The 23487-nt window shown below is 57.6% G+C and overlaps 1 protein-coding gene across 6 annotated transcripts in view; it reads right to left on the minus strand.

Annotated features, from left to right (window-relative positions):
- AUH (AU RNA binding methylglutaconyl-CoA hydratase) overlaps nucleotides 1-23487 on the minus strand; it is a 362269-nt gene that overhangs the window by 4088 nt on the left and 334694 nt on the right. For 5 of the 6 annotated variants that reach the window (XM_045043299.1, XM_045043298.1, XM_045043297.1 and 2 more), the window contains one exon: nucleotides 6157-6238. In XM_045043299.1, coding sequence (XP_044899234.1) covers nucleotides 6157-6238 — 82 coding nt within the window. Of the gene's footprint in view, nucleotides 1-5012; nucleotides 5227-6156; nucleotides 6239-23487 lie in introns of all 6 variants that reach the window. The other variant, XM_023243254.2, reaches the window with a different exon arrangement.

Raw genomic sequence — 23487 nt, forward strand, 5'->3', positions numbered from 1 at the left:
CGGCACCAACCACGGTGGGGCCCGAAACTCAGATGAGGCTCGCCCGCCCTCCCGCGCCGACACCCGTGAGCGCGTAGACGCAGGCCCGTCGGCAGTTGCAGAACCCGTCGCTGCTTCGGGGGCAGCGGGTCCCCCTAAGTCACCGCGCTTCCTCAGGCGACGTGAGCCAGGCGGAGGTGAGGCCCCAGCCCTGCCCCCTCCTGCCCCCCTGCGCGCCCCCAGAGAGGCCGAGGAAGCACCCCCATGGGGCTTCCTGCACCTGTGAGCCTGTGCTGTGCGACCAGAACTTTCCCTGATGGAACAGCTGGGACGCCCGGCTCAGCCCTCCCTGCATAAGGGGCCCGGGGCCTGGTGGCCCACTCAGACTTCGAGGACTTTGCCACAAAGACCTTTTCACACATTCTGGCCGGCTCAGCATTTTCCCGACCTCTTTGACCACAGACCCACTGTTGTGCTCAGCGTCTGTTAGCAAGATGGGGCCGGTGTTCTTCGCACACGCTGGGAGACTGCACAACGGAGGCATCGCACGGGGACCCTCAGCGCGTGTCCTTGAGCTCAGTTATCCGAGTTATTAGCTGAAGAACCAGCCCCGTCCTGATCTCTAATATTGGCTGTTTACACACCATGTTGTCTCTCTCTATCTCTCCACACACACACACACACGCAGCCCAGAACACACATAATCAATCACCCCTTCCCAGAAAAGAAAATCTTGATCACCTGGAGGGCCCAGGCCACATAACGTGGTGTTTCGTTACATAGAGCTCTTATTATTTTGGAGTTTTGCAAAACTCGCCCAGAGGGAAAAGCACACTTTTCCGGAGACGCCACCACCCAATCCAGTAAGATCGCCCGGGCTCCCAGCACACCCTGCGCCGAGCCCACCCGTCTGTGCTGGTCTCAAGTCCGTCTCACTGGCCGGGGGCTGCTGGTCATCGCCCCCTGGCGGGGCGTCAGCTGAGCAGGTGACGCTCTCTGCCCACATGCCACTCAGCCGGGAAGGTTCCGGGAGCTATTTTTTTTAGCTAGGCGTTATTTTACCAAAGCCATGAGTCGTAAGACATGATGCCTCTGCAGCCTTTGAGGTCTGGAGATGACTCAGTTTTCCACGACTATCGTTAAACCGTGGGACAGTGAGGGAAAAACACAAATTGTCCGTAAACGACTCTTCTTCGTTCACCACGATAAAGAGCCGGCCGGCGTCTGTATCAGAGGACATCGTGAATTTCCAGAGGCCGTTGAGGATGCCAGAATGTGCCGGAATCCAGTGCTGTAAACACTCCCTGGTTGGGACTAGCTGCTGGGAGTCCTTCCCCTCCTGACGTGGGGCTGAGGGGAGGTGGAAGGGAGGCCACAGCCTCACCGCCAGTGGACACCTGCCCCGGGATGGGCAGGATCACGCCGGGGAGATTCCCCCCGAAGAAAAGCAGTGCCCAGTGAAAGCCTGGGGGGAACATGTAGCCATTTTAATTGACTTTATTTCTGCCATCAAAACACCTAGACCCGTGTTCGCTCTGAGACTCTCTTCCCTTAAAAGCGAGTAAGATACCCCCCGCCCCATTCCGTAACAGTCTGCCTCCAGGTCTTTCCTGGGCGCTCTTGTGCACGAGCGGTGGTCTCCCACGGCTGCTTTCTGATGTAGGGTGGGAGAGTCAGTCCATCTGGAGCCCCCACTTCTCTCTATCTCTGTCTGCAAATACAGGGCCCAGAGTCGGCCAGTGGGGCCCGCATTGTTTTGCAATGTCCCCCCAGGACCGTGTGGGTGCGACTGTGATAAACTGGTATCTTTTTGTTCCTGAGCTTCTTGGGCTCCTAATGCTCCTTTTAGCACGAAAATCACTTTCTGTTATTAACCCACTCGGTCACTGGTCCCAGGTATGCAGAAGGGGTCTCCCCTCCCACCCCCCAAGTGAGCCCCCGTCCCGCACAACCCCCAACGTCTGGATCGTCCCTTTTCAGTCTGCGATGAAAGGCCTGCTTCTCCTGCCCCTACTCTGGCTCCCGGGACGCTGGCCAGGTGCCCAGCACAGAGGCCCAAGAACAGGGGCCCGTTCTCTGCAGACCTGCCGGCACTTTCTCCGTGGAATTGGATGTTTGCAACGACTATCAGTCCTCCCGCCCCTGAGAAACCAGACCAACCGGCAGAGCGGACTTCACGACAGATACGTTTTCCCTCATGTGGGCCCCTGGGGCCACAGTGGGTCTTAGAAGCAACGCCCCGCACTGCTGGTGGACAGGGAGGGATGCCTCCCCGGCCTGGGCACACAGCGTAGGCCACTGGGTGGCTCTCGGAAGCATCGCTGGGAGAGAAAGCAGGTAGACACCGCGTCCGTCCATGGCACTCGAGAGTGGCGTTGGACTCCGTGGGTGTTCTCGTCTCCCCTCTCCCCGCTTCTGGCTTTGGGAAAACATCAAGGTCAGCCCTCAAGGGTCAGAAGGGTGAACACCTAAGCGATGATGCCCTATGGCACCTCTGGGCACTGACAGACCAGCGCACAGAGGGCTTCATGGTAAGAACGCCGAATGAGGCGTGAACGCCTGAGCGTTGTCCGCCTGGGCAAACGTGCGAGCTGGCCTGGGACACTAGTTTGGGACGCAGGGCTCTGTCATAGATACTCCATCGGTACTTTTCACAGGTGGCAAATGCTTTCAGGCGTACCTTCTAGTTTAAGGCTAAAAACAACCAACTTCTGAGACAGCTGTCATCATTAATCTCTCATTTCACAAATGAAAGGCCATGACTCGGAAAAGAGGCTGACTCAGCTTTCTTGATCTAACACCCCTGTTCCTTAGGCCTGACTGCACCATAGAGTTCTTTTAGATGTACATTTTCTTATTTTGGCAGAGAACATGAGGTGGGGGGGGGGGGTTGGGCAGAGAGGGAGGGAGAGAGAGAATCCCAAGCAGACTCTGCAACGTCAGCGCAGAGCCCGACGGAGGGGCTCGATCCCACGAATCGTGAGATCACGACCTAGGCTGACATCAAGAGTCAGACGCTTGACCGATGGAGCCACCCAGGCACCTCTGCCCTGTAGAGTCTTCAATGGAGCCTTAAAACTGCAGGTGCCCTGCCTCTATTCCCAGAGCTCAGCTCCACTGGTCTGGAAGGGGCCCAGGGCCACGGGCATTGACAGTGTCTCTGGGTGCACCGGGAGGTAGGTCTGTGACTCACCACCCTGTGTGACCCGGGAAACACGGAACCACTGGGGACCTGGGACAGGAAGATGAGGATCAGAGCCAGACCCGAGTTCCAGAAGGTTGGGTTCCTCTGTTCGAGGCCAAGTGGTGTCGACCCAGTGTTCTCGGGATGGCTCATGGGGTGGTCGCCAGCAGAATGCCGTAAGGGGGCCCGGCGCGTCCACAGTGGCTCAGTGATCGGCCCAGGATGACGCAGAGGAACACGCGGGATCCAGGCCTTGCTCGGGAGAAGAATCCAGGAGAGCCCAGCCTCGAACGCCACAACCGGAACCTGTGTCCCCAGCTGGCGTGGGGGGTGCCCAGCAGTGAACAGAGCCCAGGGTAGTTTGCGCCCGAAGCCATTCCCTTACACGGATACCAGGGACGTCCTGGAAACCTCGGATGACTGACTCCCTTGAGCGGGGAACCAAATATCTTTGGAGGCTTTCCCCCGGGCCGGGCCAGATTCAGCCCGCGGGTCTGCAGCTCACACACGCGATGTGCCCAGCCGGCTCCGAGAAAGCACACTTCATCGGGACCACCGTTGCCGCCTCCGGCCGAGGCGCGCACGGAGCCAAAGCGGGGCCCGGCGTGTCGCGAGATGCAAAACGTGCGACGCCACCAGCAGACGGTCCTGACTGTGGGATGGCTACAGGTTTGGCTCAAGAAAACGGCGATTCTGGCAAATTCCATTCTGTGGGATTTCCGTCAAGGAAAAGCCACAGCAGCGCGCACCTCTGATTGTGTAACCTTTGCTGTGCAGGCGCGTGGCCGCCAGGGGTCCCTCCTCCAGACGGGTGGTCTCCCCGCTCCCCCGCGACGCAGCTTCCATGGGCCCGCGCCCGCTCTGTTCCTCCTGCACATCCGCATCCCCAGAGCTGGCACAAGGGGACACTCCACCTTCTGTCTATCATCAGTCATCTGTCCATCATTTCTATCCATCTATCCATCATCTATCATCTGTCTCATGTATCACCAGTCATCTATTCATCTAGCCATCTATCATCTACTATCTATATATCTATCATCTATTTATTATTATCTATGTATCCATCTATCTATCTATCTATCTATCTATCTATCATCTCCCGCCACCTTCCCATCTCAAGCCGGACGCTCAGTAAAGTGGGTGGTGGTCCAGCTGGAGGGAGCTGAAGAATGCTCTGGAGACACAGGAGGCCAGGTAGACGCATCCCCGGGGCTGTCCACAGCCCCAGCACAGCTTTCCTTCCCAGAATCTTAGCAGTCCTCCCCGGGGAACGCGGAGGGAAGGAGACAGCTGTCTTGAGAGACCGCAGATACGGTCTCTTCCTTTGGGGCATTTTATGTAAACAACGTGACTGTGTTGTTAGATCCTCTTCCAGGATCTTGGGGGAGCCCATTCGAGCCCTGGGCACTGAGGACTATACTTGCTAGCTTTCTGGTGAATCGTCTCTGCCAACGGCCAATAGGATAGCAAGAACCTGAGTAGAGAGAAAGAGAGAGGGAGAGAGAGAGGGGCCAGGAGGAGCCAGGAGGGGGAAGGCGGAGGAGAAGGGTAGACTTGGATGGAGGTCGTGTGAGCAGAGGTGAACGGGAAGTGCCCCAAAAGAGGAGCTTCATGGCCTAAGCTGGGCCTCCTGCGAGAGGCCGGGATGGTCCCGATGGACACAGGGTTGTGCCTGTCTGGCCATTGCCGCCCTGCTGGGCCCTGCTGGGCCCTGCCGGCCCCAGAGCCCCTGCGGGGACACTGCTGGGCACCTTCCTTCGTCCAGTCCCGACACACACGCTCCCTCGGTGACAGACACCCGCTCCTAGACTCCCCCTCTGGGTCAGCGTCCCGGAAAACCACCTGCCTGGAGGTCCTTTCCAAAGAACCCGATGCACAGGGAGCCTTCACTCAGGTGTGTCCCATGTCGTGGTGAGTGTGCACAGCAGCAGGGCAGAAGCCACTTGCATTTGGATCCTGAGAGCTGTTGCCCGGTTGTACCCAGGACACCACCGTTGGCCACTGAGGGGGTCTGATCTGTCCCCTCCTGCTCTTTCCCACGCTTGGGGGCTTCCAGAAGCCTGAGCAAACAGAAGAAAGGACACTGTCCCTACAGAGCCCCCGAGTCTGGAAGGGTCAGGGTCAGGGTCAGGGTCAGGGTCAGGGTCAAGTGTGGGGGGGCAGCAGCACCCCACCCACACCACAAAGGATGCCGCCCACCCCTGTGTCCCAGTGCCCTGCTCAGGGCCGGCTCAGGCACAGAGCTGTGTGATGGGACATTCACCGGGGGCTGGGCAGCCCAGGACCCCTGTCCCCCCTCTGCCACTCTGTCCTACCCAAGTCTTCCTGGATTACCCACGTGTGCCTCGGGGCTGACACAGGCCGGGGTTGCCGGCCACCGCACATGCCCCCCGGGGGTGTGCGGGGCCCTGGCAGGTCACAGCACGGGCAGCACGTGCCTGTATGTTCTGCCCCTCTGCGCCCTTCACCCCTCCACGGTGGCCTCTCGGCTCAGAAATGCTCGTCTTTGACGAATATTCGAACTCAGAAAATCTCCGATTCAGCGTGTGTGTAAACAGATCACTTTTACCAGGAGCGGTTGCTCGAAGAGTCTGGCGGGGCACGTCGGTCCTGCCCCCCAGGACGCCCCAGGCCCCGTGCTTCCAGGACTGAGTACTGCGGGCCCTCTAAGGCGCTGACCTTCTGGCGTCTGGGTTTAACAACCTAGGCACCCCTCTCACAGTCTGCGGCCCTCCCTCGGGGACCCGGGGACAGCAGGCGCCGCTGAGAGTGGAGGCCGGTGCCACCCGGACAAGGAGGGGGCTCTGCTAGAATCCAGGGTGCTTCCCCTGCTTCTCCAGGTCTGCCCCACACCACGGGCTTTTAGCGGCAGGACCAGCTGTCCACGTGGAGACACGGAGCCACCCCCGGGCAGAGGGGAGGCCCGCGTGGGAGCCAGGCCCTGGGTGCGAACGCGCCCAGACGGTGATGCCTAACCTTGCTGCGCTTACCTGGGGGTGGTCGGCACGGGCCGTCAAGGTGGGAGCGGACAGGAGAAGGCCCTGGAAGGTGTTTCCTGAGGTCCCCGCCCACCTGGAAGAAGGAACAATGGCAGGTCAGACAGTCAGCTCCTCCGGCCATGTCCCCACACGCCGCGGCTCCCTGGCTGTCGTCGCCACCTCTCCGCAGAGTCTGTCCAGCCAGGTCTGTGGGGCAATCGTGTCCCACACGGGTGGCATGTTCTGGCTTTGCTCTCTGGCCCTGCAATGCCCCCCGAAACCTTAGGTCATTAGTTCTAACCCCAACATGCAGGCCCCTGCTATCAGCTGGCTCCTCCCAGGGGGATATGGCCCAAAGGCACTGGAGGTCAAAGGCCAGTGTGACCCTACCCTGGGAGGGCTGACAGATAGGTTCGTATGTGGGGATTTTCCGTCCTGGGATTCAGTCCTCTGTGTGTGGGAGAGAGAGAGAGGCAGAGACAGAGACAGAGACAGAGAGGCAGAGAACTACAGAAGAGAGAAGAAAAAACCAGCAGGAAGTTTCTGGAGCCCAGAGAGGGCCCAGAAGCATCTCTGCAGGAGCGTCGCAGGTGGTGCTTGGCTGGAGTGAGGGCGAGTCCCACCCCGGAGGGAGGGCCGGACGTGGAAACAGGAGCCCATGGCCTGCCCGTGGCTTGTGGAGCGGGTTCCCACACCCCCCCCCCCCACCCAGGGGGCTCATTTCTTGGGGGGAGCCCTTTCAGACCTGGCCTGACCACAGGCTCGCTGTGTCCCTCCCTGAGCGCCCACCAGGGGGCAGTCTGCGCCCAGGCAGGAGCTCGCCAGGCCCGGCCACGCATCTAGGTTCTGCCTATTTTCACAGGCGCATGAGAGCCGCCAACTGGATGCGCTACTGGAAATCACATCTCGACAGGTGTAAAAAGATGTAGTCAGTGATTTATTTTCAAAGGAAGTGGCTGGCAGCTGGCGACTCTATTCGGGGAAGCGATTTCTAATCCGCGCCATGAGGTGCTGGCCGGTCAAGGGAATGGGAAAGGTTTCTTTATGTCCTCTTGTTACAGATCTGCCTGGCACGCGTTCGCTCCCACCAGCCTGACCTTGAAGCGTGCTCACTTGTCGTGGGGAGCCGCGTGTTTGAGCCGGAAGGGCCCCTCAGGAATCATACTACAAGGCCCGCTCCTGCCTTCTCTGGATTCCCGGACAAGAAGCGAAGTCAAGGTTGATCCAGCCCCGACACACCCAGGGAAACACGCGAGAAAGGTCAAGGTTGCTGAAATCTATGTTTTTTTTTTTTCCCTCCAGCTGACAAGTCACGGACGCACCGCTTGGAGGGAGGCACGCAGACCCCAAATGTGTTTTGTCGGCACCTCTGCCTGCTGCCGGGCACACCGCCGGGGTGTGTTCCAAGCTACCCACTCAAGAGCCGAGTTCCAACCCTCATGCTTCCCAGCAAAGTCCCCGTCCACGCATGGGGAGGTTCAGTGCAGGACTTTAGCTCGTGTCCTGGATAGTGCCTCCCGCCTCACCATAGTTTCTGCAGCATGAGGGATAGCAGTTAGAGCTCCTGTGTCCGGCCGAGGCAGGTGGAGAGGAAGGGCAGGCCTTGTTCTTTTAATGTTTATTATTTATTTTTGAGAGAGAGAGAGAGAGAGAGAGAGAGAGCGAGCACAAGTAGGGGAGGGGCAGAGAGAGAGAGAGAGGAAGGCACAAAATCCAAAGCAGGCTCCAGGCTCTGAGCCGTCAGCACACAGCCCGACGCGGGGCTCGAACCCACGAACAGTGAGATCGTGACGTGAGCCGAAGTCGGACGCTGAACCGACTGAGCCCCCCAGGCGCCCCAGGAAGGGCAGACTTTTAAGGCAGACCTGGTTCACCTGCTCCCACAAGGGCAGAACAGCCTTCATGGAGTGGGTGATCAATGCACATTAGTTTCTGTTTCTAAATGACCAGACTTGGAGACTTCATTGTGCACGCCGAGCCTCTGGTCCAAGAACAAGTCCGCCCACCCACGAGACATGAGCAAAACTCGCTCCACCAGAGCGAGTCGTCCTTTGCAACCTCCTTCACCACGTGGGTGGTTCCAGGCATTTGAAAGTTAGAATCGAAGACCACCATGTGGCTTTCTGTTTTGCACACAGACATCGACCCCTCAGAGTCAATGTGTTAGACTCTGTGTTAGAGTTAGCAAGGCTTGTGTTAGAAAGGATTGCTTTCCCCTTACGAGGTCACTTTTCCTTTCCTCCTGACTGAAAGTCTAGGGGCACTCCCTACACTTGGGTTTCTCCAGGAGTCCAAGAGTCCGAGAGCTGTGAGCAGGCGGGTGAGGGACTCACCTCTGCCAGTGGTGGTTTCCCGCTCCGCCTCCATTGACCTGGCAGGGGGGATCAGCTCTGTGTGCCTTAGCAGCGGGACACTCCCATCCTGTCTCCCAGCTGTCACCTGCACCTGCTAGAACATCCCTGCCTCGGCCGCTTGCTCACGTCGGTATTTCCAGACCGGTTCTGCTCAGCGGACAAGCCAATGTCCCGTGGCTGCGTACTCACGGAGACCTCTGTAGATCATAGTCCCCTACTGAAGATCCAGAAAGCATACTCAAATTGCACAGAATTCCTGCAGTGTAGAAACCCGTTCACGGTCCCGTCACCCCATGTGTCCCTGGGGTCTTTGGCGTGGAGCCATCCTGCATGCCCGCCCAGTGAAGACGCCCCATCTGCCCGCCCTGGCTCCCTCCCTGGCTGTGCTCCCCCAGCCCGAGAAGCCAGCCCACCAGAGCCTCCCCGCCTTCCACTGCTGCTGTCCAGTCCTTGACATTCCCTCGGCTCCGCAGGTCCTGGACGGTGATGTGCCATCCGAGCTGAGGTGCATGTGTGGTGGACGTCAGGCTGTACATCCTACGAGGGTGGGAGTCGTGTTCTGTCCCCTCCCTGGACACATGCAGGGAGCAGGTGCCGCATGAGCACCGTGCGCGGGCACCTAGCAGCCAGCCAGCTCTCCCCTGCCCACTGGGTGCCCCGACTCCGTGACTGGGTGCCCCGACTCCGTTGCGCGTGCCCCTCCTTCTGGATGGCGAGGCCGGCTTTGCTCCTCAGTGTCTGTGCGAGGGCATCCAGGGGAGAAGCCGACAGCAGCGTCCGGACTCCCTGGGTCCTTCACCAACTCCTCATGTTGGCCAAAGCAAGTTGCGTACTTCTGTAGTTGACGAACCAGAGGAAAGTTCCCATTGCTGTGTGTGTCTGCCTGTCTGTGTGTGTTTGTGTCTGTCTGTGCCTGTGTATCTACAGATGTATGTCTGAATACGTGTGTGTGCGTAGGTGCTGTCCCCCCGCGTGCGAATCCGGGGCACCCAGAGCTGTCCTGGCCTTCCTCTAACACGGGGAAACCTGGTGTCCCAGGGCAGCCCGAGTGTCCTCCAGTCCCAGCTGCGTCCGTCACAGCCCGGCACGCTGTACCCCTCCATCCTCCCGGTTCCTGCTGAGCCGTGGCATCCAGGCACTGGAGCAGTGGGATGCTATGTCCCAGCGTGTCCCCAGGCTGGGCACACGACCAGCAGCCCTACCGGACGGACGGTCTTGCACGCACGTCCCAGGAGCCTGGCCTGGCTCCAGAGCCGGCCCTGCCCCGCCGGTTCTGTAAGGAGACGCCCCGGGGGCGGGGGGAGGATTTCACAACCAGCCGCCCACACCCAAGCCCTGCAGGCCCCCCCGCACCCACACCCAGAGTGCTCAGCGCTCCTGACCACGGTCAGTGACAGGATGCTTACCCCGCTCGGCCAACACGTCCATTTCTTGTAAACGGACTCTTGTCTCTCTCTCTCTGGAAACCTCAGCAAGCCCTCTTTACCTTTGAAATTCCAAAGCAAGGATGTTAAAATGCCTGCTGCTAGGAATTTGCCAGGCGTTCCTCGCCTACAGGACCCCGTGCGACGTGAGATGTGCGACCCTTGTTAGACAGCTGGGCGACAGCGTGCTCAACGCTTCCAAAGTCGAACACGTGCCTTCACAGTCCTTCCTGACCTGTTGTGGCGTGCTTGTGATTTCATGCCATTCCCGGCAAAGAAAAACTAAAATTTTAGGTTACCGGCGTGAGTCTTCGCATTCACCTCTATGGCTGCGAGGCCAGCCCTGCAGAGAACGGAGAACATTCTCACAATGCTCTTCTCTTCCCTAATTGGCTATATCCCCCGAGACTCTTTCTCGTCTCCAGGAATCTCAGCAAATAGGAGCCGAGATGGGAGCTCTCCCCCGGGGGGCCACTTTTGTCTTCCATTTTCGTTTCTTTGTCCTTGTGAGCGCCTGATCCGTTCGCGAATTCACTCTCTTGTCGCGTCTGTTTTCGCATGGAGCCTCTTGACTGCTAATGGTTGTTTGACAAAGTTCAAAGTCCTCTGGTTATTTTTCTATTTTCTATTATTAAAGCCTTTCCTGCTTTATGGATAGTTTATATCCTCCATCCCCCTTGAGAACATTCGTGATAACCCACCCGAAGACTTTACTCTGCCGTATGAGCTTTTCCACGGGGTTGAATTCGATTACCACTTATTCAAAGCGTTTGGCTCCGATGTTTGACGGCTATGAACGCTCCCCTCACCTGTCTGTTTGGGACCCCCTGATTGGCATGTTCCCCCGTTTTCTCAGTTGTAAAAGAAAGACCTCCCGGAGGTCAGTGGTTCTCAACTCTCTTTAGCTTTGGTAAATGTTGCCAGGTGCAAACACGTTTGTGGAAACGCAGCGTGCGAATGTGGGGGGCGGCAACAATCAAAGCAGTTGTCAACCCTGGTGCAAAGCCCTGGGACTCCCCCCCGGCGACCTCACTTCTAGAGGGGTCTTGCCCCGTGGCTCCTGGGCCAGGTGACCTGGTCCCCGTACAGCCGATGGACCAGATGACCCAGACGGTCAATTCAACCTCCAAAACTGCAATGACTTCTCGTGGGGAATCCCCGGGTTTGAATGTCTGTGAAATCCCACGGTTCTCGGAGGGGACTCACACACCATCACACTCTGGATGGGAACGGAACTCCCGTCCGCGGCTTCCAATGAAGTCTCGGCAAAGAAAGCCATACAGAGCAGTGGTGATTCATATCACTAGGGAACACGTAAAACATTTATTTTCCTTAAGTGGACCTCCTGATTTCAAAGGAATCGTTTCCAGAAAAGACCGGGCTAAGCTCCAATCTTGGCCTCTGCGTATAACATCAACATAGATGCTATAAATTAGTCAATTCTTGGCATTTCATCACAAGGAGGACAAAACGGCCTTCTCTGCCTAGACCTGTGGCTGCTTTTTCTCAGCCACCGTGCAGAGAGAGCGCCAGGTGGGGAGGGCTTTGCGAGCCTGCGATCCCATGTCTGACCTACAAATAAGTCAGAGCACCCACGTAGAAATACCTGCTGTTCTTAAAATAGGTCTGGGTGTCTCAGTGGTCTTTTTCTTTCCTTAAGGGCACTTGCGATTCGGCACAGGAATGAGGAAGTGAGAGTTTTGAATTGGTTTGTCCTCTTCTGTCGGGGGAGGATGGTTCTTTTTTTAAGGGTTTCTGAGAGGGAGATTCAGAGGATCACTTTTGCCTGAACTAAACCACTGCTGCTACCACTGTCACTACCCCTTACCACGGGTAATAATAGCAAATCCGGGAATATAACCCCCAAAACGTTTGCGGCTGGAAGCCTGTTTCCCGGGCTCTGGGAGGCTCGCAGCTGTCTTTCCCTCCGGGGTCTCTCCTCCTAGAGCCGTGGGACCAGGGCCGCCCCTCACACCTCTGCCTCCTTACACGCTGTTCCCTTTGTCTTGTTGCATACATTCTAATTATTTCAAATGTTTAGTTATTTTTGAGAGAGAGAGAAAAAGACAGAGTGGGAGCAGGGGAGGGGCAGAGAGAGAGAGAGAGAGAGAGACACAGAATCCCAAGCGGGCTCCAGGCTCCCAGCTGTCGGCGCAGAGCCCGACGCGGGGCTTGAATCCATGACCCATGAGATCATGACCTGAAGTCAGATGCTCAACTGACTGAGCCCCCCAGGCGCCCCCGTTACATACATTCTAGGAGAACCCTGGATTTTCCACTTCAAGCGACAAGATGCGCTCGAGAGTGGTTGTTGTTCTGGACAATCCTGTCCGGACAGGATCCTTCCAACAGAGTCATACTGTTGGAAACAACAACAACAGAGATATTCTTTTTCTCTCCCCCTTTGTTGGTGACCTCAAAGCCATGAGCCCACATTGGGGGCACTCAGGGATACCACCTCAGTCTGCGCCGGCCATCCCCGCCTGTCCCCAAGCTTGTCACTTGCACGTGCAGAAAGGATACACAGCCCAGAGCATGACTGGGGGGAAGAAGGTGGCATCTGGGCGGAGGGAGAAGGCCTCTACCTGCTACAGACCCCCCGGGGTGGGGGGTGGGGTCTTCTGATCTGCTCACCCGACAGAGCCCACCCTCACTCCTCTTATTCTTAACTCTAAGACTCAACGCGCACCAATGTAGCACGGTTCCTAAGTGCGGGGCTGGTTGGGTCTCACCACGTGCTCGTCCCACGTCTTCGGCCCCCGGACGAGAGCGGACACCAGCAGCAGACATAGAAGGTCGCCCCCACCTGGCTACATGACCGCACCTGCGTCACCCCGACCCCAACTCCTAACAGTGCTCAGTTTCCCTCGACTGCGCATGAGTAGAGTCACCCGGCTTGTACTTGCTGCCTAACTGCTCGGGCTCAGGTTCGTGTGCAAGGTTCCCATCTATGTCGCCAAGCACTTGGAGCTCACCCCGTCCTGGCCGCACCCAGTGTTTACCCTGCGGGGGGCACCGTACCATGATATATCTGTGCATTCCTCTGTGGATGGTGCCTGTGTCCGGACTCCTGCTCACCGGGGAGAGGGGCTGGGGCTTTCAAGGGCATCTTCCCCGTGAAACAGCTAATATTGTCTAAAGAACGCAAGCAACCACCCAAACCCAGCCCCCATGAGCGACCAGTTCAATCAGTGCAGGAGGGGAATAAAACCCCAAAAGCTAGTAGATCCCAGGAGGCTTTCACCGGAGCAAATTCAAAAGACTGAGTGTCTGTATTCTTTGGTTGGTGCAAACATAACCTCCTAGTACCACTTCTGTTGAATGCATATTAATATGCATGAATGCATCATTAATATGCATTCAGTAGATAATGCACACCGTATTAACTGGTACTTGGAGGCTCCAGGACGTTTTTCTCCACCAGGAGAGCCTTCATTCATTTTGTAAGTGAATCTGCTTAAGGAGGGAGGCGGTTTATGTTCCCAGGTTCACCCGACCTCCAGCTGGAAATTTGGGGACCGTGGAGATGTGATTCACTTCCCCTCCCAAAGGCCAGGCAGTCTCAGGTTCACTGCCAGGGCCTCCCTGTCCCAGGAGTGCGCCCCATGCTCATGCAGGAATCCGGTTGTCCTTTGGGGGCACGCACGCACCGCCCCCCTCCCCTGCAGCCAACAGCAACGTCCCAGGACTCCCTGAGGGGGTGCCTCGTCCAGAGCACGTGGTGCAGGGCTGGCCGGCTCCCTAGCGGTCCTCCGGTCCCTGCGCGTCTAGTCCAGCCACCGCGTTCCTGTCTCTGCGACACTGTTTCTTTTTCTCCGCGGACCCCAAGCCAGAGTTTGAGATGATTGACAGAGAGTAGTGTTTTCAGATTTCAAAATAAAGCGTTTTGATTATTTTTCTGATTCCCAAGCCAACAGTGACAGCTGAGGAAAGGGGGTGGCGTTGCCGAAGGATCGAAAAGCCCCTTTCCTTCTAAACCTAATGAACTGAAAGCCTCTGAGTGAGAGCAGCAGGGTGCCGGCCTCCTAAGAACCGAGGGAGGGTCGAACCATCCACCCGATAAGAACAGGAGACTCTGAGGAAGGCACGCTCTGATCGTTAAAAGCACGATCAGGAGAGAAAGTAATGGGGCGACGGTCTAAACACGGGGGTGGGGGGCGGTGCAGAAATCCTTTGCAAAGTGCTGTCGGTTCTGACGAGCAGAGACGGGAAGACCTGTCCGGAGTGTACAAGGCGGTTGCTCCCGACCGCTCCGGGGAGGCGAGCTTATCACTCCGATTTAACTTTCCCTAACTGTGTACAGGATTTGCCCTTAATAGAAACACAAAGTACGTAAGGGGACAGAGGGGGGCGGGGGGCTGGCTGCACGTTGGACAGCCCTCCCTGTCCCGTGTGGCAGCAGCATCCCCAGCCCCAGCCTCCCGCGGGAAGACCACCTTCCGGTACGAACAGAGGTGCCTTCCTTTCCCGCCTCCTCCTGTCCCTTCCCCTCGTGTCAGGCAGGCTCTCGAGGAAGACGGTTATTGCGGAAGGAATTGAGCAGAGAGGAAAGAGCCACGTGCGAACTCTGACTTCCGACCGAGAAGCCCGCTTTCGGACGAGAGTATCCGCGGTCAAAGCTTTCATCCGTAAGAGAAGAGCTTGTCGACGTAAAAAATAATCACCAAAGAGAGTTTGCCCCTCGAAGACGAACGAGGGGGGCCATACCACCGTCCGCGTGTCATAGACCGGAAAGATAGCGGGGGAAGAACTCGACCTGTCCAAGGAGGAGGACCGTGGGGTTGTGGTGGCTGGTGGCCCTGTGGGACAGGAAGGGACCAGCCTGTGGCCGGACCATCAGTCCTGTGGGGGCCAGCCCCCGCCTGCCAGCCTCCATTTCCCTCCGGGGAGCCTGGAGCACGTTTTCCGGGATGAGGAGTGACCTTCACACCCTACTGGCTGCCAAGCAGCAGACACACCTCCTCGCCCTCATAGGGCTTGTCCCCCGAGAGAGACCCTCAGGCGTGCCCAGAGACCATCCTCCGCTTTGCTCAGCAGCCCCATGGAGTCGAGAATGCTTCTGAGTGCCCCCCCCCACCCGCCAAGAACAATGAGAGAGACCCCAGGCACCCCAAGACGAAGCTATGGAAGGAAAGACAAATCCTGGTGACGGTTCATTTTATGTGTCAACTTGACCACCCACAGGGCGCCCAGATTAAATGTGATTCCAGGTGTCTCCGTGAGGGTGTTTCAGGAGATTAGCATTTAAATTAGTGGGCTCAGTAAAGCAGATTGTCCTCCCCAGTGTGGGTGGGCTGCATCTAATCAGTTGAATGCCTGAAAAAGAACCAAGAAAAGAAGAGAAGAGAAAAGAAAGGACAAGAAAAGGCAAAGGAAGGGAGAATTTGCTCTGTGCCTGGCTGTCCTGGAGTTGGGACACTGGTCTTCTGCCTCAGACTGGGACCTGCACCGTGGATGCTCCCGGCTATCAGGGAGACATGAGGGGGACTGAGGGAGGGGACACAGGGAGGACCGAGGGAGGAGGGGACCCACATCGCCACCGGAGGAGAGACAGCTCTGGAGGGACTCGGGAGACAGTTAAACCATCGCCGTGAACCAACTCGCGTCATCCCCTCTGCCCAGGGTGTATCGGCCGATAACAAGGGCCGGGAAGTAAGCCCTCCCTCCCAGAGCCGGAAAGACTGAGCCGTGGGAATATTGGGTACACCCCACTGATTGCCACCGGGGCCACGATGGGAGCCCACGTGTGCCTTCGGGGATCAAGACACAGGCCCGAGGGCTGGACCTGCACAAGGTGAGGGTGGAGGAGGTGGGTGCTATCATAACAGAGCCCCCTGAAGAGACCCTGATTTGTGCAGAGCAGTATAGAGGGGAGTGCTCGCAGGGTGGAGCCCCGCGGGCATCAGGCGGTTCCCGAGGCGGCTCAGCTGGGCGCCTGCAGCCGCGCGGGGGGTCCGCGTGGAGCCCACTGTGCAGCACAGGACAAAACGCTGCACCCGACACGTCCGACGCGTGGCCCTGTTTAGGGTGCCAGACCCAAGTGCAGGCGGGAGCCGGTCACGCTGAGGGACTCGCTCCTGCCCCGCCCCTCCCGTCACCCTGCATCCTGGGGCGCTTCCCACCTGCCGTGGCCACCTGGAGACCAGAGCGCGTGAGCGCTGGGGACGCCGGCTGGGCCTGCGGGGAGCCTGAAGCGCCGGGACCGTTGAGAACGTGCTCTTGAAGTTTCTCGGAACTGGCACGGAGCCTGTGAACGCGTGGGGGACGGCCGTGCGCCCATCTGCAGCTTACGTACTTGTCATCGGCGGTCTGGGGATGCCGTTGGCTGGGATTCGCACCCGGAAGAGTTTAGGGACAAGAGTGTGTCGTCACCGGCACTGTGTAGAACTCCTAGTGCGTGTGGCATGTACGAGTGTGAGCTGTGGGCGTGGGCACGTGTGTGAGGGTGTGTTGGGCGCCCACGGGGCATGGGAGTGTCCTCTCCCACCTAGCGGGGACTAGGCTGCTGCCGAACGCGAGGCCGTGTGAGGACAGAGGCCTTTAGCACGTGGCCTGGTCGCAGCCGCCGCCAGCCCTGCGCCACCGGGACAGAACGCATGTCGGCGCCCTCTGCCGGGGACGGGACCCGCGGCATAGACGCACCAACCCAGCACCACCTGCACGTCCCGTCTCCGAGCCCCTTCCCTGAGCGCCCCGGAGGCCCGCCCCCACCTCGACCACGTCCCACGAAGACCCGGGGAGGTGACGCACGGCAGTGCGTGGCCGGTGCACAGAGCAAGGTCCCTCAGATCTCGGACGACTGAGAATCAGGCAGATTCCAGTTCACGCACGGTTTAACCGTAACATCGGCGCAGGAATCGGGTCACCACATCTACGGAACTCTCTGCATCTGGATTAGGGACACTCACCCTCTGTATTATGAGTGAGGCAACCAATAGCTGCTGATGGTCTCAGAGCCTTTTCCGCGTGCCTTCTAACGAGCCCGCAGCCCAAGGACCGGAGAGGCTGCTGGCTCACCCCCACCCGGGTCGGGGGGAGGCAAGGGACTCGGCCAGTGGCCTCTGCCCCCTCTGGGAGCTGCCTGGAAACGCACGGTCTCGGGCCTCAGGGACTCGGGTGGGGGCTCTCATGGGCCCTGCAGTCGTCCCAATGCTCGCAAAGATCGTGACGCCAGGCACGTAGAATCAGGAAGGCCCACGGTTGGGCAGACACCTGCCCGGAGCTCCCTCGCGGGCCACAGGAGGGTCCCAGGGCCGGGACGCTGGGCCACAGCATCTGTCCTGAGTAAACGGCGTCCCCCCACACGTGTTGGACACCACGCGCATTCTAGGGAAAGGAGGCTGGACGGACGCGACGTCCAGCTCACATGTCCTTCCTCCTGGAGTCAGCAGGTGTCGTCCTTGAAGTAGACAGAGCCCAGGGCAAGTGGCTGGGGCACCTCCGTGAGTGGGGCCTTCTCATAGCAGGGTCTCCACGGGATGCCTTGGGGGGACGAGGCGGGGAGGCCCGGGCGCCTGCAGCCTCACTGCTCGGTCACACGTGGGAGGGGGTCATCTCCTCGCCCTGGTGACACGCTCAGGGCAGAGGACAGGGCTGCAGACCGTGCTGCAGGCGCCCAGAACCTCGGTGTCCCCCTCCCGCCATATGGAGAGGCTGGAGGGCTGGGGAGTTCGTGACTCGTGGGGTCTAGATGCTGGTTCCGTTTCCCCGGCTCCCACGTTGAGTGGGATGTGCCACTCACATCCCCTAGCGCCCCAGGACCCAGCCTGCCAGGGGGACGTGTAAGTGAAGAGGGCTCCAGTCAGGCCTCAAAGTCCCAGGGGTGCATCCGCCCAGCGTGGTGCATCGGCACAGACCCTACAGACGAGTGAGCACCCCACCACCCCACTGTGCTCGACAGCGGTTGATGCTTTACACAGGCACCAGCTCTGTCACCGGCAGGGACAACGCCCCTTGCTTTACGGCTTGACGGACCGTGCCCTGGCCAAGTTGGGCAGAAAGGCCATTAACCACTTGTCCTGACGAGCCCTCAAGGACAACAGAAAACTCTGATACTTCCGTCAGTGCTATTGGCTGCTCTTGGAGATAACACCTGGGTCCAGGGGGGATGAGATTTTTCCAAAATCTTACCCTCATGCAAATGTGCTAGGTGAACCTCGGGGGGGAAGAACCGAGTGGGGTTTACCCGTGCCCCTCCCAGCACGGGTAGGGAACCCACAAATGTCCCGGCGCAGGTCAAGGACCCTGAGAAATGACAGCGGAGCTTACTCTCCACCAGGACTCAATGACATTCATTCATAAGTGGTTCAGAGTCCCGGCCGAGCCGCAGGTACCATTTAAGTTTCCAAAGGGACATGCCTGAAACCCGCTCAGTGACGCACATCTCCCGGGAATGAGACCCGTCTCATTTCGTCTTTCCTGCCTGCCATCACTCACAAGATTTATGACTATAGAGTCAATACCCCAAGGGGGGAGAAAGTCCATTTGCTTTCCCCTGCGTAAGGCCCCCTCACCTGACCACTCCGCCGTGGGGCGCCCTGGGGGCCCCCCGGATGGACTGTCCCAACGCCGCTCAAGCCAGCGCACCAGCACGCAACGGCTGAGAACCAGCGAGACATTAAAATTCTCAGGCCCCTCCCACACCCCCCGAAGCAGACATTCTGGAGGGTGAGCCCGGACATCTGGGCTTTAACAAGTTTTCTGGTGATTCTCATGGCTGTTAAGGTTCAACAAGCACTGACCTCCAGGGTCTCCCTATGTTCATATTTCCGCGATCTACATGAGTCTATCTCTTCCTCGCTCTAGGACACCCCAGTTTACAGGGCCCATCAGACGCCAAATCACGCAGGGGCAATAGTCTTACTCTCTGTGTAAAGACAATACCCTGGAAGTTATTCTCTAAATTGTTAGCGAAACAGCGCTGAACTGCACTAAGCAGAGGGGAATGGGCTCTATTGTGCCCTCCCCCCCAAATTTTTTTTATAACATTTTGTTAAGTTTATCTATTTATTTTGAAAGAGAGTGAGGGAGAGAGAGCATGAGCAGGGGAGGGGCAGAGAGAGAGGGAGAAAGAGAAGCCCGAGCGGGCTCCGCACTGTTAGCACAGGGGCTCGAACTCACGGACTGTTAGATCATGACCTGAGGTGAAACCGAGAGTTGAATGCTTAACCGACTGAGCCTCTCAGGCGCCCCTGTGTCCTCCAAAAATTTACACGTGGAAGCCTTAATTCCAGGAATTTCAGAACGCAACTGTATTTGCAGATAGGGCGTTCAAAGAGGTATCTGAAAGAAAATGAGGTCATCAAAATGGGCTCTAATCCAACGATACTGGTGTCCTTTAAGGAGAGGAGATGCCAACACACAGGCGGGCACAGGAGGACCCCGGGAGAAGCCGGCCGTGCGTGGTCGGCGGGGGAGGCTGGCACAGATCCTTCGGACCCTCAGAAGAAACCAGCCCCACCAACCCCTCAGTCTCAGACCTCCAGCCTCCAGAGGCGCGAGAGAATGTGCTCTGGACGTTTAAGCCATCCGCTCCGTGGTGCTTTGTCACAGCGGCCCTGGCAAAATGCCACACGGAGCAAACACTCCCACGTCCAAAACATTCCATGAGAGGCAGCTAGCTTCCAAGTGAAATAATATGTAAGGAGAAGATGTAATGAGCCTGCGGACCCCACACCCACGGCACGGAAGTGCTTGTTACCCAACACTGTGAGCAAAGGGAGTCACTCCGTGACAACTTTCACATAATCGCACCCACTTCGGACAATGAGTTCAGCTGTATAATTAAATAAATTAAGAAGGCACGGCCCCCGGATCAGATAGCTTATCCTTAGATGCATGAATATATTTGCTGTGAACAGTAAGGCATGAGAAAGATGGTTCCGGAGTGCCTAATCTGAATTTGTGTTGGAGGCCACGTCCACCGCAACCGACTCGTTATGAACCCACAGTGCCAACGTCACCTCATCCGTCCCCTGCTGCAGTTTCACGAGGCCGTCGGGAGGAGAGCTGTTGAGGCCAAGGGAGGGGGCTTGGCAGAGGGCAGCTGGCCCCCGTAAGGCCCCGTTGTCCACCCAAGGGTGTCACTTCACTGAAATTGGCCCAGCCTGGTGTTGTCGACTGGGAGAAAAGGACACATTCCCACATCTCACTTACAGGGACCCAGCCGAGCCGTCTGAAAAACAACCTCCCACGTGGGGAGCCCTACCGATGAATTGCTGTAGAGAAACGTAGCCAGTGACCAACTCATGCCAGGGATGCATCAACTCATTGTGTTACCCTGAACTTCCCCCCGTTTGTAGAACACAGAAGACCTGCTTCTGAAACATAAAGCTGATTTTCGGAAGAATGAAAATAATTTAGACCAAATTACATAACTGACGTGTAACCTGTAAGCATATTTGAAACTCGACAAAAATCCGAGCTAGCTGCCCCCGCACCTGCATCTCTGTGGACTGGGGTCCCGAGCGCATTTTCAGACGGCTGACCACGGTCATGTACTTCATCCATGCACCTGTCTGGACGGCTCATCAGTACACGACTGGGGCCGAGCGCAGAGAACTCAATGAACTGATTGTGGGGCTCGTCAAAGATGAACTAACAGAGGCACTCCCTCTGGGGGGGGGGCACTAACTTTTAAACCACAAACACCGGGAGTGGAGGGCAGCTGGGCGCCAGTGTCTGCCTCTGCCCTGGAGGTGGGGTCACCCTGAGCCAAGTTTTCTCCAGTGTGGACCTACTCTGAGGATGTCACGCAAGGTCTATAGTAATCAAAGTCCCCTTTTCATCCACTGCTCCCATGAGTGCCACCGAGCAGATATGAGATGGCTACAAGGAGGGAAAGAAAGGGGGCACTTGTCAGGCTCTGGACCCGACTCTCATGTCACACCAGGGGAAGCGAGAGCCCGCTTATGGATGAGGAGCCAGACACTCCTCCTCCAGGGAGAGGAACTTGCATGGGACATGAATGGCCTGACTCGAACTCACTGGCCAGCAGCAGTCACCAACGTCATTTGCTTTTTAGGAAAGTGCAACTGCACTCTGGTAGCCAGCGTCCAAGACCCGCTCCTCCTGTGGCCCTCTCCCCCTGCGCTACATCAAGGTTGGCGTGTAATGGTCCACGGCTCCCACGGCCACCCCCGAAAGGCACTGTAGCCTCCTACTTGGTCTCTTGAATCTCTTGCTTGGGGGAGGCTGGCCACTGGGTCATGAGGACACTCAATCGGCCACATGGAGAGGCCCACGGGGAAGGAGCTGGGCACGCCCCCCACCCCCGCCACTTCAGAAGTGGAGCCTCCAGCCCCGCTTGGGCCTTCAGATGACTACCATCCCAGCCAATACCCGCCTGCAATGGCAAAAGAGCCGGACCCAGCCAGCCACGCAGCTCCCAAATTCCTGACCCACAGACACCATGAGAGGTCATAAACGACCATTTGTATGTTAAGCCACTAAGTTTTGGGGTGACGTGATGCACAGCAAGAGGTCACGGACACACACCTAAAGCTCTTCGTTTCCAAATACGTAATCTGGTGATGTTGGGCTCAGGTGCTCTCCCTGCCAGTAAGATTAAATAGTGAGCAAATGACACTGCCTGTCCCACCAATTCATTATGGAAGGGCGGGACCTCGAGGCGCTTAGCAGCTCCAAGCTTTTGGTGAGACATGCCATCCACCCGGCGTGTTCCATCCACTGGCTCTCATCTCATCGTGACCTCCTCCCCCAACCGCCCACTCTAAAGGCAACGCTCCATTACCCCACCACTCTCCCCTTGACTTCTGCAGAGCCATTTTGATGCCTTTGTGTTACCCATTCACTCATCTCCCTCCTTTCCCCCCCAACCCCTGCCTCCTCGGTGTCTGTACCGGTGGGGTACAGGAGGGAGGCCACAGGTTGCCCAAAGTATTTCAAAAAGAAAAAGCAAGCTCTTCCGTGTGTTGGAGCAGAGAGCGGAGGGGAGCAAAGGGGCCGTTCATACTGATTAGCGTCTTCTGCTCCATCTCAGCGCCGATGGCAAGTTACAGGGCTGGAGAGACAGCTCATATTCACGATGCACAAAGCGTTCTGGGAAACCTTCACAGCGTCTACGAGACAGAACAAGAATAAGCCAGCTCTTGTGGACCAAACCAACCCAAACTTGACTGTCTCCAAACAGCGTCCGTTGAGCTCACGGTTCGGCTGGTCAGCATGGAAGGCTGGGGGTGGCCGGGGCGGTTATGGCGGTTTGGGCCGTGCTGTCGTCCGCGCCTCTAGAGAGCCGTGGGCCACTGGGCAGCACGCTCGCGGGGCCCTGCGAGCTGCCAGCTGGACGCCCCAGTTCCCCTCCTTGCGGGCCAGCCCGGACTTGCTCTGAGGCAACAACAAACAAGCAGGAGAGAGCGTATGCACCAGCCTCCAGGGGCCCAGCTTCCAAACGGGCTCCCTGTCGCTGCCACCGCTGCGTTGGATAAGCCAGAGCGAGTCACAGGGTCTCCGGCTCACGGCTCGACCTCTCAGTGGCAGAGCTGAAGCGCGCACTGGAAAGGGCACAGGTGCAGTGGAGGGAGGGACAGCCGGGGCCAGGTTTGCCATCAATGCCTCCCGTCCACATTTTACAGAAAAGGGAGGCTCAGAGAAAATTCAGCGACTTAGGACGTGGGGCTCAAACAGAGACTTGAACGTGAGTTTTCTTCCCCCTAATCTCACCACTCAGGAAATTCCCCGCACGAGCCTGGTCCCTTCCCTTTCTTGACCCAGCAGCTGAGGGCGTTTCTCTTGAGCAAAATCACCCGGCTTTGGTTGAAATGTCGATGCCACACGAGCATCACGGTGCTTCTGGCTCGAACATAATAGAATTCCCCACCACACACGGTGCCGGCAGGCTCTTTGTTCTATTTTGGTGACACTCCATCGGCATCCTGAGCCCACCTCACGGCTGTGTAGGGGCTCTGCCTCTCGGTGATGGTGAAAACCGCAAGGCCGGGCAGATCTGAAGCTAGTGGCTGACAAACCGGAAGGTCCACACTCTTTCAGAGATGGTACAAATAGGAACAGAAAGAATTACTGGGGTCTGAGCCACCCACGGTGTCATTCCATTAGAAACTTCCGGTACGGTTGCATAGGCGGCAAACCAGACCCAAAGAGCAGACGTTTTATATGGTCGGGAAAAGGATTCGAGGCAGCCTTTCCCCTTTGTTGGCCAACTAGAAAGAGATTAAAATGGAACCCATCACGCTTGCTAAATAAACGGCAATCAAAAATGTCATCGTGGGACTCCTGGGTGGCTCAGTCGGTTGGGCGTCCGACTTCAGCTTAGGTCACGATCTGATGGTTGCTCAGGTCATGATCTCACGGTTCGTGGGTTCAGGCCTCATGTCGGCCTCTGTGCTGACAGCTCAGAACCTGGAGCCTGCTTTGGATTTTGTGTCCCCCCCCACCCCCGCCCCTAACATGTTGGCTCGCTCTCTTTCTCTTTCTCAAAAATAAATAAATATCGAAAAATAAATAAATGACATTAGCTCTAAAAATGTCATCAGCAAGTGCTTAAATCACACGGTGAACTGAGACAAAAGAACGAGTCCGCACAATTT

Source organism: Felis catus, chromosome D4 (assembly GCF_018350175.1).
Source record: "Felis catus isolate Fca126 chromosome D4, F.catus_Fca126_mat1.0, whole genome shotgun sequence".
NCBI lineage: Eukaryota > Metazoa > Chordata > Mammalia > Carnivora > Felidae > Felis > Felis catus.